Raw genomic sequence first — 17,179 nt, forward strand, 5'->3', positions numbered from 1 at the left:
CTAATTCACAACATTCATTCCACCTTCTAACCCTAATGACTAGGTAACCTTAACCACTTCTAACCCTAATGAGTAACCCTAACCCTAACCAGCTCTTCTAACCCTAATGACTAACCCTAACCTGGCAACCACAAAGTCATCAAACCCTGATTTGACTAACCCTAACCTTAACCACACTTCTAACCCTAATGACTAACCCTAACCTTAACCACACTTCTAACCCTAATGACTAACCCTAATAACCACACTTCTAACCCTAATGACTAACCCTAACCTTAACCACACTTCTAACCCTAATGACTAACCCTAACCTTAACCACACTTCTAACCCTAATGACTAACCCTAACCTTAACCACACTTCTAACCCTAATGACTAACCCTAACCTTAACCACACTTCTAACCCTAATGACTAACCCTAACCTTAACCACACTTAACCCTAACCCTAATGACCTTAACCCTAACCTTAACCACACTTCTAACCCTAATGACTAACCCTAACCTTAACCACACTTCTAACCCTAATGACTAACCCTAACCTTAACCACACTTCTAACCCTAATGACTAACCCTAACCTTAACCACACTTCTAACCCTAATGACTAACCCTAACCTTAACCACACTTCTAACCCTAATGACTAACCCTAACCTTAACCACACTTCTAACCCTAATGACTAACCCTAACCTTAACCACACTTCTAACCCTAATGACTAACCCTAACCTTAACCACACTTCTAACCCTAATGACTAACCCTAACCTTAACCACACTTCTAACCCTAATGACTAACCCTAACCTTAACCACACTTCTAACCCTAATGACTAACCCTAACCTTAACCACACTTCTAACCTAATGACTAACCCTAACCTTAACCACTTCTAACCCTAATGACTAACCCTAACCTTAACCACACTTCTAAACCTAATGACTAACCCTAACCTTAACCACCTTAACCACTTCTAACCCTAATGACTAACCCTAACCTTAACCACACTTCTAACCCTAATGACTAACCCTAACCTTAACCACACTTCTAACCCTAATGACTAACCCTAACCTTAACCACACTTCTAACCCTAATGACTAACCCTAACCTTAACCACACTTCTAACCCTAATGACTAACCCTAACCTTAACCACACTTCTAAACCTAATGACTAACCCTAACCTTAACCACACTTCTAACCCACTAACCTTAACCCCACTTCTAACCCTAATGACTAACCCTAACCTTAACCACTAACCCTTCTAAAACTTAACTAATTCTAACCCTAACCTTAACCACACTTCTAAACCTAATGACTAACCCTAACCTTAACCACACTTCTAACCCTAATGACTAACCCTAACCTTAACCACACTTCTAACCCTAATGACCAACCCTAACCTTAACCACACTTCTAACCCTAATGACTAACCCTAACCTTAACCACACTTCTAACCCTAATGACTAACCCTAACCTTAACCACACTTCTAAACCTAATGACTAACCCTAACCTTAACCACACTTCTAACCCTAACCTTAACCCCACTTCTAACCCTAATGACTAACCCTAACCTTAACCACACTTCTAAACCTAATGACTAACCCTAACCTTAACCACACTTCTAACCTAATGACTAACCCTAACCTTAACCACTTCTAACCCTAATGACTAACCCTAACCTTAACCACACTTCTAACCCTAATGACTAACCCTAACCTTAACCACACTTCTAACCCTAATGACTAACCCTAACCTTAACCACACTTCTAACCCTAATGACTAACCCTAACCTTAACCACACTTCTAACCCTAATGACTAACCCTAACCTTAACCACACTTCTAACCTAATGACTAACCTAACCTTAACCACTTCTAACCCTAATGACTAACCCTAACCTTAACCACACTTCTAAACCTAATGACTAACCCTAACCTTAACCACACTTCTAACCCTAATGACTAACCCTAACCTTAACCACACTTCTAACCCTAATGACTAACCCTAACCTTAACCACACTTCTAACCCTAATGACTAACCCTAACCTTAACCACACTTCTAACCCTAATGACTAACCCTAACCTTAACCACACTTCTAACCCTAATGACTAACCCTAACCTTAACCACACTTCTAACCCTAATGACTAACCCTAACCTTAACCACACTTCTAACCCTAATGACTAACCCTAACCTTAACCACACTTCTAACCCTAATGACTAACCCTAACCTTAACCACACTTCTAACCACACTTCTAACCCTAATGACTAACCTAACCTTAACCTTCTAACCCTATGACTAATGACTAACCCTAATAACCACACTTCTAACCCTAATGACTAACCTTAACCACACTTCTAACCCAATTCTAACCCTAACCTTAACCCCACTTCTAACCCTAATGACTAACCCTAACCTTAACCACACTTCTAAACCTAATGACTAACCCTAACCTTAACCACACTTCTAACCCTAATGACTAACCCTAACCTTAACCACACTTCTAACCCTAATGACTAACCCTAACCTTAACCACACTTCTAACCCTAATGACTAACCCTAACCTTAACCACACTTCTAACCCTAATGACTAACCCTAACCTTAACCACACTTCTAACCCTAATGACTAACCCTAACCTTAACCACACTTCTAACCCTAATGACTAACCTTAACCACACTTCTAACCCTAATGACTAACCCTAACCTTAACCACACTTCTAACCCTAATGACTAACCCTAACCTTAACCACACTTCTAACCCTAATGACTAACCCTAATCTTAAATTAAGACCTAAAAGCTCATTTTGGTTTCCATCATTTTTTACAATATAGACAATTATGCAGCTGCCCCATCTAGTGGGAAATTGCTCAGTTCTGCTTCCAGGGCAAGACTCATGACAATGAATGTCAACCTGCTCAAAATGTATTCTTACAGGCTGAGGCAAATTTGGTATGATCTCATTCAAATAGTGTTGAGAGTTGGTATTTCATGGGTTTGGTTGGAGACAATAAAGATATTGTCATAACAGAGAGAAATACAGTATGACCAGACATCTGTCTCTCACCTGCTGAGTGGAACACTGCTCATCAAGTCAAAGTAACATTTAACAGCTGGTTGATTTTTGAACTCTGCTCCCTCTTTCTTTTTTCTCTTTCTCACATTATCTTTATATTCTTTTCTCCAAGACAACCTTACTATTGTGAAGAACATCTGTCATGAGATCGTTGAAGCGTGAACAGTGGCATGAAGGCATATTCATCTCTGTAGCCAGCCAAGCGACCATTGGTGTGAATTACATCACAGGTAAGCTTAGGACACATTGTCTCTCCTCTTTCTCTCTGTCTCAAAAACAATTGACAGATACTGATACACAGAACACAAATGGGTACATTTAAAAACAAATTTCCTTTTGTTACACATGTGGAAAGGCTTTGGATTATGTTACTACTTAAGTGCCCCTCCTGCTCCTCCTGCCCCTCCTGCCCCTCCCATAACATTCCATGCTATGGTATGTGTCACTGCATTATTGGTAGGCCTTTTGTGATAAGGGTCGTAACCATTTGACCAGATTCAGTCTTTGGTGGTTAGCAGACCCATCAGTGACCGTAGTTCTCGTGCTTTATCATTGAATCTCTATTTGACAAGCCTCAGCCAAACAGGCAACATGGTTTTGTTATTCAAACAGGGCTCTGTCTCAGCAAGTCTTTGAAGTCACTCTCTACAAAGAGGGCCAGTACTGCCATTACGGGGCTAGTTGTTGGGGAATATGAGTCATTGAAGGCAGATGAATCTATGCCAAAACGGTGTTAGCTAGGCCTGCGGCTATGGTGAGGAATCGGTCATTCCATCATGCAAAGACCTTATTGACAAACTGATGGATTGTTTGCATTGAATTTAAGAGAGGGTGGAGGGCTGATTTGGTAGCCTAAATCATTTAGAATCTGTTAAGTGATGGAATTTTCCCAACTTGAGCCTGTTCATTGACTACCCTATGAAAAAGTATGTCTGTAGTGCTTTCTGACTTGGCAGAGGGACAATAGTGCATTGATGATTATTTGTATATCCATACAGAACCTCTCTTAGTCCAGTATAGAATCTGAAATATAACAGGAAGTACTAAACTGCCTTTTGATGGACTATTGGTCTTACTGTTCGTATTCATCTTTCAATCTTTTATTGTTTGCTTCTTAAATTACTCATTGTATTGTATTTTTTTATGACGTTGTATGTTTGAATGTTGAGCATTTTATACATTTGAAAAAGAGGCTTTGGTCTCAATGGGACTCCCTGCTAAAATAAAGGTTAAATAAAATCTTGACAATATACACTGAGTGTACAAAACATTAGGTACATGTTGACTCTAATGCTTACCACAGTTGTGTCAAGTTGGCTGTATGTCCTTTGGGTGGTGGACCATTATTGATACACACGGGAAACTGTTGAGCATGAAAAACCCAGCAGCATTGCAGTTCTTGATACACTCAAACTGGTGCGGCTAACACCTACTACCATACCCCGCTCAAAGGTGTTTTGTACAATCAGTGTAGATAGGCTCATTCCCCCTTAGCCTCTGCCCTTGCTTGAACCACGGCTGGGTTCTGTTACCTTCACTCCCTACTAGACCAGTTGATGTGGGACATGTTGACACATCTGGTCCGGCATCTGAGCCCTGAGAACGCCTCCCCTCAGATGCATGTCTATGTTGATGCACAGTGACGTGAGTATTTATCTTCCCATTAACTGCAATTCCACAGACATATGCCTTTGACTATGTAACACTTTCTATGTGGTCTTAATAGACTGTAGACTCCGAGACCAAGATTTGGGGTAAAACACTCAAATCCACGCCAGAATTTGTAGGTTTCTAAATCTGCGTCTGGAACATGCACTGTGTGTTCAATGTTCATCTTTGGCTCAGAAACCACAGTACAAAAATACAATTATTCTCTGGGATTACATAGGAGTTTGTGTCTTTGGAATTGCAATGCAATGTCTCTCCCATACTGGACCCAGTGCTCTTCAAGCTCATCCTGTAACTGACCAGGAATCAAACACGGCTCAGCAGTGCAATGTGCTCAGAAGGAGACAGTGTTAACATGTCAAGCTAAAGGCTAGCGATTTGCACTGATGGCTAACATCTGCACTCATGTCTCAGGGCAAGGACCACAGCAACAGAAACTAAAAGTGCTTTGCACAATTAACCATCAAACCTTGCTGTTCCATGGACCCTATCCGATGGAAAAATATTGCACTCGCAGGTATCCCCTATGTTACCAAAGAAAAAATATTGCACTCGCAGGTATCCCCTATGTTCCCAAAGGAAAAATATTGCACTCGCAGGTATCCCCTATGTTCCCAAAGAAAAGATATTGCACTCGCATGTGTCCCCTATGTTACCAAAGGAAAAATATTGCACTCGCAGGTATCCTCTATGTTCCCAAAGGAAAAATATTGCACTCGCAGGTATCCCCTATGTTCCCAAAGGAAAAATATTGCACTCGCAGGTATCCCCTATGTTCCCAAAGGAAAGTGCACAGTTCACACTGAATCCTGTCATCAGTGGGATTTTCTGTTGACAAAGCTGTTTGTTCCATCAGTAAACCATGAGCAGTGTGTTCAGCTCCCTCTATGAAAACCACAGTCCATGAAAACCACCGCAGCCATTGTAACACACATCTGGAAGGAGTCACACTGATGGAAATGGCCTGGGGGTCAAAGGGGCAGGGGTCATGGCATAAACGACACCCAGGTGCTGGGAAACAGTCTCTATGGGAGGAGTAAAACAAGCCATCAATTGAGTAGGAAAATGTGTGTGTGTCGTGTGTGTACCTGTTGTATTTTTCTGATGGTGTTTTGTGTTTTTCAACAAAGTTATGACTTCAGCTACTTATTCATGTCCTAATGGCTGCTATGTGTTACAAAGGAGGGGTGATAAAGTATATTCTAGAAGTGATCTGGATGCAGCACTGTATTCACTGTGGCGTTAACCAGGGCTCTGACACTCTCATCTCTCTGTGTGAGATACAAGACAGAGCAATTTATGGACAGACACATTATCTTCAGGAAAAAAGTGTTGAAAAAGCTCTACGCTGTAAAAGAACCCCTCCCTTGCTTGGTATTACCAGGCAAAGCCAGGTCATGAGAAGCTTGCTTCATGTGCCTGACGTGTTTCAAGACTGGCTTGACTCGGGGCTGTCTAAATGTTACATACAGTACCTCCCACTCCAGTCCATAGACAGTGGGGTTCCCCTTTCTAATGTAATTCAAGGGCCTATCTTTACATCGTCAGGCATACCCATGACCTGTCGTTGACCCTTTAGGGGTCAAGCTCTGTGCGTCCCTGATTATCCACACTTCTTAAAGTGTGCACTTGCACACCCCCCCCCCCACGGAAAAGTGTGGAGAATCGGGACTAAGGCACAGTCATAGATGGGAGATGGTGTCGCAAGCTGTCAGATATTTTAAAGTGATGTAAATGTATAGAAACAGTTCAAAACGTAAAGCATGTCAAAAGTGAGAAAAAATAAGAAACCTGCTCACTGCACTTGCTAGTATCACTGCTCTTTATTAAGCTCTGACGAAAGCCTTGAGGTTGATACGTAAAGCTTAATAAAGAGCAGTGACACTATCAAGAGCAGTGTGCTGGTTACCAGGCACCTGCAACAAAGATAGCTCAGATGTGCCAGTGCCTTTTGAATTTTGAAAAGTGAGACATCTAAACTCACCAACAGCTGTAGCCCCAAACCGATTTTTGGGAGATGAATCAAATGTTCGGCCGTCTGAGCTTCTGTCTGATTCTTCTGATTAATAGAACCTTTCAGCAAGTTTGTCTGAGTGGAAAAAAGAGTAAGCAGAGGCCTCTAGAGGCAAGCCATTGAACTCAAGGTCAGCAGACCGTGGCCGTCCGGCAGTTTAGTCCATCAGCCCACTACATTGTGTTGCCTGACATCTAGATGGCCTTCTGGCAGATTAGTCCATCAGCCCACTACATTGTGTTGCCTGACATCTAGATGGCCTTCTGGCAGATTAGTCCATCAGCCCACTACATTGTGTTGCCTGACATCTAGATGGCCTTCTGGCAGATTAGTCCATCAGCCCACTACATTGTGTTGCCTGACATCTAGATGGCCTTCTGGCAGGTTAGTCCATCAGCCCACTACATTGTGTTGCCTGACATCTAGATGACCTTCTGGCAGATTAGTCCATCAGCCCACTACATTGTGTTGCCTGACATCTAGATGACCTTCTGGCAGATTAGTCCATCAGCCCACTACATTGTGTTGCCTGACATCTAGATGACCTTCTATTAGTCCATCAGACCATTGTGTTGCCTGACATCTAGATGACCTTCTGGCAGATTAGTCCATCAGCCCACTACATTGTGTTGCCTGACATCTAGATGGCCTTCTGGCAGATTAGTCCATCAGCCCACTACATTGTGTTGCCTGACATCTAGATGGCCTTCTGGCAGGTTAGTCCATCAGCCCACTACATTGTGTTGCCTGACATCTAGATGGCCTTCTGGCAGGTTAGTCCATCAGCCCACTACATTGTGTTGCCTGACATCTAGATGGCCTTCTGGCAGGTTAGTCCATCAGCCCACTACATTGTGTTGCCTGACATCTAGATGGCCTTCTGGCAGGTTAGTCCATCAGCCCACTACATTGTGTTGCCTGACATCTAGATGGCCTTCTGGCAGGTTAGTCCATCAGCCCACTACATTGTGTTGCCTGACATCTAGATGGCCTTCTGGCAGGTTAGTCCATCAGCCCACTACATTGTGTTGCCTGACATCTAGATGGCCTTCTGGCAGGTTAGTCCATCAGCCCACTACATTGTGTTGCCTGACATCTAGATGACCTTCTGGCAGGTTAGTCCATCAGCCCACTACATTGTGTTGCCTGACATCTAGATGACCTTCTGGCAGGTTAGTCCATCAGCCCACTACATTGTGTTGCCTGACATCTAGATGGCCTTCTGGCAGGTTAGTCCATCAGCCCACTACATTGTGTTGCCTGACATCTAGTGAGCATCACTGATACTACAACATAAACACAGTACAACACATCATCAAATAGAGATTCATGGGGTAAAATGGAATGAATATTGTCTAATAGCAGTATTGATATAAGGAAGAGATGCCATACCTCATCTAGTAAATTGTGTAGTTATAATGTATATGCATGGGTTCCTACTGGGAACTAGGCTAGTGTTGAAATGGTCGGGGGCGTCACAGGGAACTATGAAGGAAGATAGTGAAGCTCAATAGACACGTTTGCCACACTGGAGGGAAATCAGCATAATAAGCTTGGTTTTAGCCTGTGTTTCAGTATTTTTGTGCCATCATGCCACTTCTCGCAGTTGCCACTCATTGTCATGCATGAAAGAATGGAATAGGCAATAGCCCACACAGGTCTGGGACCAGGCTAGCCTGGCTTGCCAAGCCTAGCATTCAATGACTTTGTTTTGAAAGTTGGGTTGATTACTTAGTTTTTAATTACATTTCGAATAATATATGCCATTTAGCAAATGCTTTAATCCAAAGTAATTTACAGTATGCATTCATTTTTTATATATGTTTGGTTCTGGGAATCGAACCACCATGCTCTACCAACTGAGCCACAGAGGACCACATTTTAATTTAATTTAAATGTAATAATATAAAATTTGTCTTTTCTTACTAGCACAGAGTTTGCTGATAGATGCTTTATCGAGAAACATTTTACTTGCAATGACTTTGATGTGTGATTGTCTGACCTGTCTTGAATGCTCTGACTCTAAAGTCGCTCTGGATAAGAGCTTCTGGTAACTTATCAAAATGCTAATGTATTTTCTATTGAACATTTTCATAGAGTCAAAATGTGGATTATACATTACATTTATTATAGCGGAACACCCTAACGCTGTGTTTATAACCAATTGGGAAGGTGGTATTTACTACATACTGGGAAAACTATAGTGAACAAAAATATAAACCCATATTTCATGAGCTGAAATAAAAGATCCCAGAATTTTTCCATATGCACAAAAAGCTTATTTCTCAAATTTTGAGCACAAATTTGGTTACACCCCTGTTAGTGGACATTTCTCCTCCTGACAGATGTGGCACATCAAGAAGCAGATTAAACAGCATGATCATTACACAGGCACACCTTGTGCTGGGGACAATAAAACGCAACACAATGCCGCAGATGTCTCAAGTTTTGAGGGAGCGTGCAATCGGCATGCTGACTGCAGGAATGTCCACCAGAGCTGTTGCCAGAGAATTGAATGCTAATTTTTCTAAAAACTATTTTGATTGTCTGGGCCTGGCTCCCCATGGTTGCACCCCTGCCCAGTCATGTGAAATCCATAGATTAGTGCCTAATTAGTTTAATTAAATTGACTGATTTCCATATAGGAACTGTAACTCAGTATAATTATTGAAATTGTTGCATGTTACATTTATATTTTTGTTCAGTACACTTGAACGCCCCTCGAACTGGTAATTGGTGAAAACTCCTATATCATCCCTGAGCGCCAACTTCTCCCACTTAATGATCTTTGACATCACCAGCATTTTCAGCAGTTTAATGCAACAACAAAAAATATTATTTATAGAAAGCAATCTATTAATATGGTTTTTGAACACTGTACTTTAGTTTATGGTTGACGCAGCTTGTTTGACATTACCCAATCGGCATTTCTCAACAAGTTCAAATCACGTGAACGCATCCAACTAGTATTTACTGTCGAGAGCATCCTCACTGGTTGCATCACTGCCTGCTATGACAACTGCTCAGCCTCCGACCGCAAGGCACTACAGAGGGTAGTGCGTACGGCCCAGTACATCACTGGGGCCAAGCTTCCTGCCACCCAGGACCTCTAGACCAGGTGGTGTCAGAGGAAGGCCCTAAAAATGGTCAAAGACTCCAGCCACCCTAGTCATAGACTGTTCTCTCTGCTAACGCATGGCAAGCGGTACCGGAACGCCAAGTCTTGGTCCAAGAGGCTTCTAAACAGCTTCTACCCCCAAGCCATAAGACTCCTGAACATCTAATCAAATGGCTACTAAGACCCATTGCCCCCCCCTCCTTGCACTGCTGCTACTCTCTGTTATTATCTATGCATAGTCACTTTAATAACTCTACCTACATGTACATAGTACCTCAATTACCTTGACTAACCGGTGCCCCCACACATTGACTCTGTACCAGTACGTACCCCTGTATATAGCCTTGCTATTGTTATTTTGCTTTAATTATTTATAACTTTCATTCATATTCTTTTTTTCTGTATATTTTTCTGTAATTATTAATATTTTTAACTGCATTGTTGGTTTGGGCTTGTAAGTAAGCATTTCGGCGCATGTGACAAATACAATTTGATTTGATACCGCTCAACTAGAAATTACCACTTTCCCCCACTTGTTTATGAACACAGTATTATATCAACTGTCGATACTTGATAATGGCGCCAATGAGAACAAAGAGGGGGCGTATCCTAAGTTTAAAAGTGCGGTATTAATAATCTCATTGGTTAACTTGTATTAAATGACCACGCAATCTTGACCAATTACAACTACCACCAAGCCATATTATGTAAATTAGGGCGGTCCCTGTTGAATGGCGCATAGCTGGCCCAATAGCATGATTAAAAACAGAAACACGTAATATTCATGTTGACGAAGGCGTGTCTTAGAAAGGGGCTGGGTGCGAGGTAACATGGTGGTTTGGTTATCGCCTATCAGCCATAGACAGAAGAAGGTTGGAGTGACTGAACGCTTGAGTGGTCTTCTTTTTATTTTCATTTTCCCTTTGATTTTGTGCTTTCGTTTGTCTTCAAAATGGAGATGGAGAAGAGGATCAGTTTGGAGTTGAGGAACAAGACCCCAGCCGAGGTATAGTATTACGTCTTTATTTATTTATTTCCCAATGCATTTTGTGAAGGATGACGACTCAACCATGGTGGATGCGAAATGACGAAGCTCGATACTCTTTAGCTTGCTAACTTATAGTATACGACTGATGTGCCAACAAAATATCTGATAATAAATCACATATGGGTGGTTACCACAACGAGGATGCGATAGAAATCGATTCGGAATCAAATGGGATCAGAACCTTGATGGTGGCGCGACTTGCTCTGGCTGAGCTGGCGCTACCAAGGACATCAGCTAGCTAGCTACATGTAGCTAGCGCCAATGCTGGCTAGCTAGACTCCTAACCGGGAACGTTAGTTAGTTAATGGAGTTCAAGTTTTCCCAACCCAAATAATGGCGATGTTAAGAATTATCAAACACTATTGGTAGCCTATATGGACTTTAGTAGCCTAGCTAGTTAGCCAGCAATGCCCTAAAATAAATGATTCTTGGATTTGCTAGCGTGGAGCCGACCAGCTCCATGAGTTGTTTTGAAAAACACAATGGAGTTGTTTGCGCATACTGAATAGAAGTGGCTTGTGTGACAGTAGTGTTTGTATTTTAAACAGCGAGCTAACTGAGTTTGCCTTCTCCGCAAATACAAGGTTATCAATCACATAGGTACATATTGTTACTCCCCATCTTTGGAATGCATTTCATGCAACCTATGCGCCCGCGTGGCGTTTTGCAAGGTAAAGTTGTGCAGAATGCCGCCCATCGTGCGGATAATTACTTTGTAGCCTTGCGTTCTTTAACACTTCTTCGTGCATCAAATGTCGCATCGGTTGATTTTAAGTTCTATGGAAGTGTTGGCCAATTGCTATACGCGGAGCCGTTGACTTTGTAAGGGGTATGAATAGCACATTATCAATTTAAACCTCACCAAGATACGTTACTTTATGGTTAGCTAACTACGTCCGCTAGTAGCTAGTGTTACTTTGTAACGTTAGTTAGCTATAGTTCCCGCGACAGTAACAATTAATGACTTCTCTGGCTGGGGATAGTGGCCGCGGGCACTCTGATCATGAGCTAACTTTAGTATGATGAGGGGAGTTGCAGGCAGGAAGGATGTTGACATTCTCTAGCGTAGTTCAAAACGAATACTCGTATACTACGTCATTTATTCATATTCTCTATTTCTTGCATAATATAGCAACAAGTTCATAAAAACAAACTCAATGATTCTGTATCATTTACCAGTAATTCAAATTGTTCCACAGGTGGCTGAGCTGGTGGTGGACAACTGTCGGTCCAGTGATGGAGAGGTGGAAGGGCTGTCAGATGACTACAAGGAGCTGGAGTTCCTCAGTATGGTCAACGTGGGGCTCACCTCCCTGGCTAAGCTGCCCTCCCTGCCAAAACTGCTCAAGGTGAGCATCATCTTCGGTCCAAGATCCTATTTTGCCACTGGTCATGGAGAGGTCAAGATGGTTCACCCACATAAAAATAAACATGTTATGCAAAGTAAAAATGTATTAATCCGTCTAGCCACATACTATCGTAGACAAGTGGACGACGCATAAGATATTAAGCATTTTTTTTGTCTATGTGCTATATGATACTTGCCAGCGTAGTATTTTTTCAGATGAATCAATATCTGTCCTCTTCAGCTGGAGATCAGTGATAACATGATCGTTGGAGGTCTGGACCAGCTGTCTGAGAAGTGTCCCAACCTGACGTATCTCAACCTGAGTGGCAACAAGATCAAGGAGCTCAGCACTGTGAAGCCTCTGGTAAGGGAACCCCCATAAACACACCTGGTAGACCCAACAAAATGCATTCCATTTAATGGATTCCAATCACAGTCATTATTACAGAATCTTAACAGCATCACATTGTGATTGCAGAAAAACCTGAAGAACCTGAAGAGTCTGGACCTGTACAGCTGTGAGATCACCACTCTGGAGGACTACAGGGAGAGTGTCTTTGAGCTGCTGCCCCAGGTCACCTTCCTGGACGGCTATGACCACGAAGACAACGAGGTGCCAGACTCAGAGGCTGACGATGGTGAGCAACGACGGGGCTGGGATGTGCTGAGGGTGGGAGGAAAGACTTGAGACGTGTGCCCTTGTCCTAGAGCATTACAGAGAATTAACCTTGTGTTGTCCTCCCCACAGATGACAACGAGGGGCTAGACTCAGAGGCTGATGATGGTGAGCAACACAGGGCTGGGAGGGGACGGACTGAGGAAAGGCTGGGAGGATAAACTTAAGACGTGCCTTTGTCCTAGACCATTACAAAGAATTAACCCAATGTTGTCCTCCCCACAGATGACGAGCACACAGCCGGCCCCACCAGAGATGGGGACGACGATGATGAGGATGATGAGGGTTCCGAGGGCGAAGAGGTGGGACTGTCCTACCTGATGAAGGATGGCATTCAGGTAATTATTCGTCAAACCCGTGTGCAGCTAAGTGTCTCTTAGAGGATACACAAGAGACAGTGTATAGTCCAAGTCTCTTAGAGGATACACACCATTTATTTCCTGATTCTACACGTTGATAGAAAGCTATTGATTACCGCCCTTGGTGTTGACAGAAAGAGGATGTTTCAGATTTTCGGGGTTGGAGTATTTTCAACCTATGTTCCGTTTCCCCTTAACATAGAAGTAGGGACTCCGCTCAGGTATATTTCTACACCTGCTACGTTCGGTTAGGGGATTACCGCGGCCACCTGCTGCTTTCTAGCCGTTGGTATGTTGGGTCTAAAAGGCCTACAGGAAAAGAGAACTCCTAGTCATGTTGATTGAAATGTTCTCTGGCCCTAGGATGAGGAAGATGATGATGACTATGTTGAAGAGGAGGAGGAAGAGGATGGAGTAGGAGTCCAGGGAGAGAAAAGGAAGAGGGATGCAGAAGACGAGGGAGATGACAGCGATGGAGATGATGACTAGCCCCTCCTGTAACAGAGCATGGGATCACAACTAGGCTAGAACAACAGGAACAGGAAATAGTTTGTGAATTATTTTTTTGTATACCATAGATATTACTGTAGAATCTAAATGTTTAATTTGTTTTGTAAATGTTCCATACAAAAAGAAAAGCGGGTTGGAATTATAAAATGGAATGTGGTTTTGAAACATGACATGTGGGTAGGGGCTATAGCATTCAGACAAGGTGATGTTGAACTCTGGTGAGAAGTTGTAGTGGCCCATTTCAAGTCCATCTGGTTGTGATTGTCTCCTATGCCATGTTCTCCCAAGACTTTAGTTGTCAAGCGAAAAGCTCCATGTGCTGTCTGGTTGGCTCATAGTAAGGTTTATATGGGAGGAGCTATAGGAGGACAGGCTCATTGTTATGGCTTAATGTAAAATTTATTTAACTAGGCAAGTCAGTTAAGAACAAATACTTATTTACAATGACGGTCAACCCCTAACCTGGACAATGCTGGGCCAATTGTGCGCCGCCCTGTGGGACTCCCATAGTCGGTTGTGATACAGCCTGGAATTGAACCACGGTCTGTAGTTACGACTCTAGCACTGAGATGCAGTGCCTTAGACCTCTGTGCCACTCGGCTATCAACCACATCAAACAAACAGAAACCACACGTTTGACTCTGTTCCATTCCAGCCATTACAATCCTCCTGTAGCTCCTCCCACCAGCCTCCACTGGTTTACACGTGGCCAACAAGTACTGTTTAACATTGACCCGGGCAAAAAGGAACCTTAGTGAGTCGTTAGCCCCTCCTATCTGTTCACCTACACTATGTACCCTACCCGCGCTGTATTGTAGGGATTGCTGACTGTTTCCTAAGTACTTTGTTTAGGACCTGGGATTTGATACCTTTAAAGTTTGTCTGATCGGTGTCATCAATTCACTTTTAATTCCACAAACAGCCGATTTGTAAGTTTTATTTTTTTAATGTATTGTGCTAGGGCTGCAGATGACTCTGGGTGATGTAGTTTTCACATCTCTGGGTAATGTAGTTTTCAGGTCTCTTACTCTAGCTCTGATCGTCATCAAAGAAGCCCTAGAGGTGGGTTTAAAGAGCTAATTCGTATTCAGGCTACACAGAGGTAATTTTGGACCCGTTTAGTCACATTCTAAAGCTCAGGTGGACCCAATCTCTCAGAAGGACCTGGTGATAAGCAGGAACACAGTTAATGGTCTCTTCTGTCCTGAATCCAACTTGGTACCCTGGACTTCTGTCATATCCCAATGGGGGGAAAAAACTTTTCTGTCTCCTTTTTGTTTTATGGGTTTACTGTGCAAGGATTTTAAACTTGTATGACTATGTAAATAGACCTTTTATCTTTACTGTGTAGTATTTGCTTGTTTTTTTGTGTGTTTTTTTTAACATGCAATATCTGTCCTTTTATTTTTAATAAACACAAAGCACATGTCAGGATGTAAAGCTTCAGACCCCGACGCTCAACCTTGGTTTATTTTTTTGGCCTCAGCTGTTGAGGAAGTCATGTTTTGGAATTTATGTTAATTAATCTTCTGAAGTGTTTTTAAATATAAAAATAAATTCTGTTAATTCTTGTTAACTTTATTCCATGAAGTTTATTTAATGGGTGTCGTACATTTAATGGGTGTCGTACTAACTTTGACCCTCCAGATTAATAAGTGTCTCTGGTCACGGGTCAGTTTTATTCCGATATCTAATGGATGTGTAACCCACCAGTAGGTCTGAACTCTGAAGAGAGACCAGTTGAAGACATGAACCAGGTGGTGGTGCTATAGCCTGCAGTTTAACATTGAAGGCCCAGAAACCTCAAGCCTGGCAACATTCAACTCTGACACTTCATTATGTTTTGCATTGGATTTGGGTGCTGAATTAAACCTAAAAGACCCAAATATATATTTTTTTAAGAACATAGCTAGCTGTAATTTTAATCAGGTAATTTTTTTTTTTAATTAGGTTTTACGTTTCAAGTGGCAATCAGCATTTGAAGCTAACAATGCAGTCCCCTTGTTTTGGTAAAAAGCTGAGGGATGGGGTTGGAGAAATGTCACCAAGTTCACACAAAGCTAAGGATCATCCATAATATCCTAATATAGTTTTGTTAATAAGCATTGAAAAACAAGCTATTTTGGGTTCTGATGGTTATGACAGTTGAACTAAGCTCATGAGTCAAAAGTTATATTTAAGCAATAAGGCCAGAGTTATGGTATATGGCCAATATACCACTAAAGGCTGTTAGGTGGAGGTGCCTTATTGCTACTATAAACTGGTTAACAAAGTAATTAGAGCAGTAAAAAAAAGTACATTCTGAAATAGGTGTCATCTTTTTACCAAACCACAGGAAGATTGTTCAATTGTTTTCATGTTGCACAGATGTGTTTGTTTTGATAACATATTTTGTGTTTTAGACAATCATATGGGGGGGTCAAACAACATTAGGAAGGCTAGCTTGGAACTGCCGAAACTGGATTTTAAAAGAACTCATTTCAACTCTGAAAGACTGCAAAAAACATGTGGTTATTCCAGGCCCAGTGCCATCGCTGGGCTGCGGTAGCAAACCATTCAGCAGGCTACTGCCATTGCAGTAGAAAAGCTTTGTTGGCATAACTTTTATACACAACTTTTGGAGGGAGAAGATGCTCTACAGGAACGGGTGAGTCCATCCATGTCATCTTGGTTCCTGGGCCCTTTCTCTCGCATTTCAAGGCCGTGTTGAGACAGTGACTTATCAGTGACCCAAGCCCTGCTCAGATAATCCCTACTATTGTGTTGCTGAGTTGTCGTAATGCTGCTACAAATGTACATTTTCCCAGGGATGTTGGTAGTCACAATGTAAGTAACCAAATTTATGTTACTCTAAATGCTTCTGTCAATCCGACAGCTATTGTCAGCAGAAATCATGTGCCTATGAACCTGAGTTATACTGTTAGCACTGCAACATTTTGCCATAGCAAGAAGCCCACTCAACAGTGAACCCTGCGCTATCAGTTCTAATATAAATATCGCTGTCATGTCTTCCTCTGATAAGAATCCCACTAAAGCAATGCAAACAATCAAGATTCCCAGAAAAGTGCAAAAAATGTCCCACATTAACATATGTATCCTAAGAAACATGGTTAATGATAAATCAACTTGCTAACAACAGAAAGCATTCATATACTGGCAATATCTGAAACTCACTTAGATCATTCCTTTGATGATACAGTGGTAGCAATATATGATAACATCTACAGAAGAGACAGGAACGGCAAGAGAGGTATTGCTATTGATATTCAGAGTCATATTCCTATAAAGCCTAGAGAGGATCTCATGTAAAATACTGTTGAAGTAATATGGCTACAGGTTCACCTGTACCTCAAAATTACCTCTGCTGCA

General features: G+C 42.1%; 1 protein-coding gene across 1 annotated transcript; it reads left to right on the forward strand.

The window, feature by feature from the left end:
* The first annotated feature begins 10,685 nt into the window (after positions 1-10,685).
* Positions 10,686-14,607, forward strand: LOC124005339 (acidic leucine-rich nuclear phosphoprotein 32 family member E-like). The gene is made up of 7 exons (XM_046314486.1): positions 10,686-10,875; positions 12,117-12,266; positions 12,507-12,629; positions 12,744-12,903; positions 13,014-13,049; positions 13,167-13,279; positions 13,664-14,607. The coding sequence occupies exons 1-7, from the start codon at positions 10,822-10,824 to the stop codon at positions 13,787-13,789; spliced, it is 762 nt and encodes a 253-aa protein (XP_046170442.1). The 5' UTR covers positions 10,686-10,821; the 3' UTR covers positions 13,790-14,607.
* Positions 14,608-17,179: the final 2,572 nt, after the last annotated feature.

Source organism: Oncorhynchus gorbuscha, linkage group LG19, assembly GCF_021184085.1.
Source record: "Oncorhynchus gorbuscha isolate QuinsamMale2020 ecotype Even-year linkage group LG19, OgorEven_v1.0, whole genome shotgun sequence".
Taxonomy (NCBI): domain Eukaryota; kingdom Metazoa; phylum Chordata; class Actinopteri; order Salmoniformes; family Salmonidae; genus Oncorhynchus; species Oncorhynchus gorbuscha.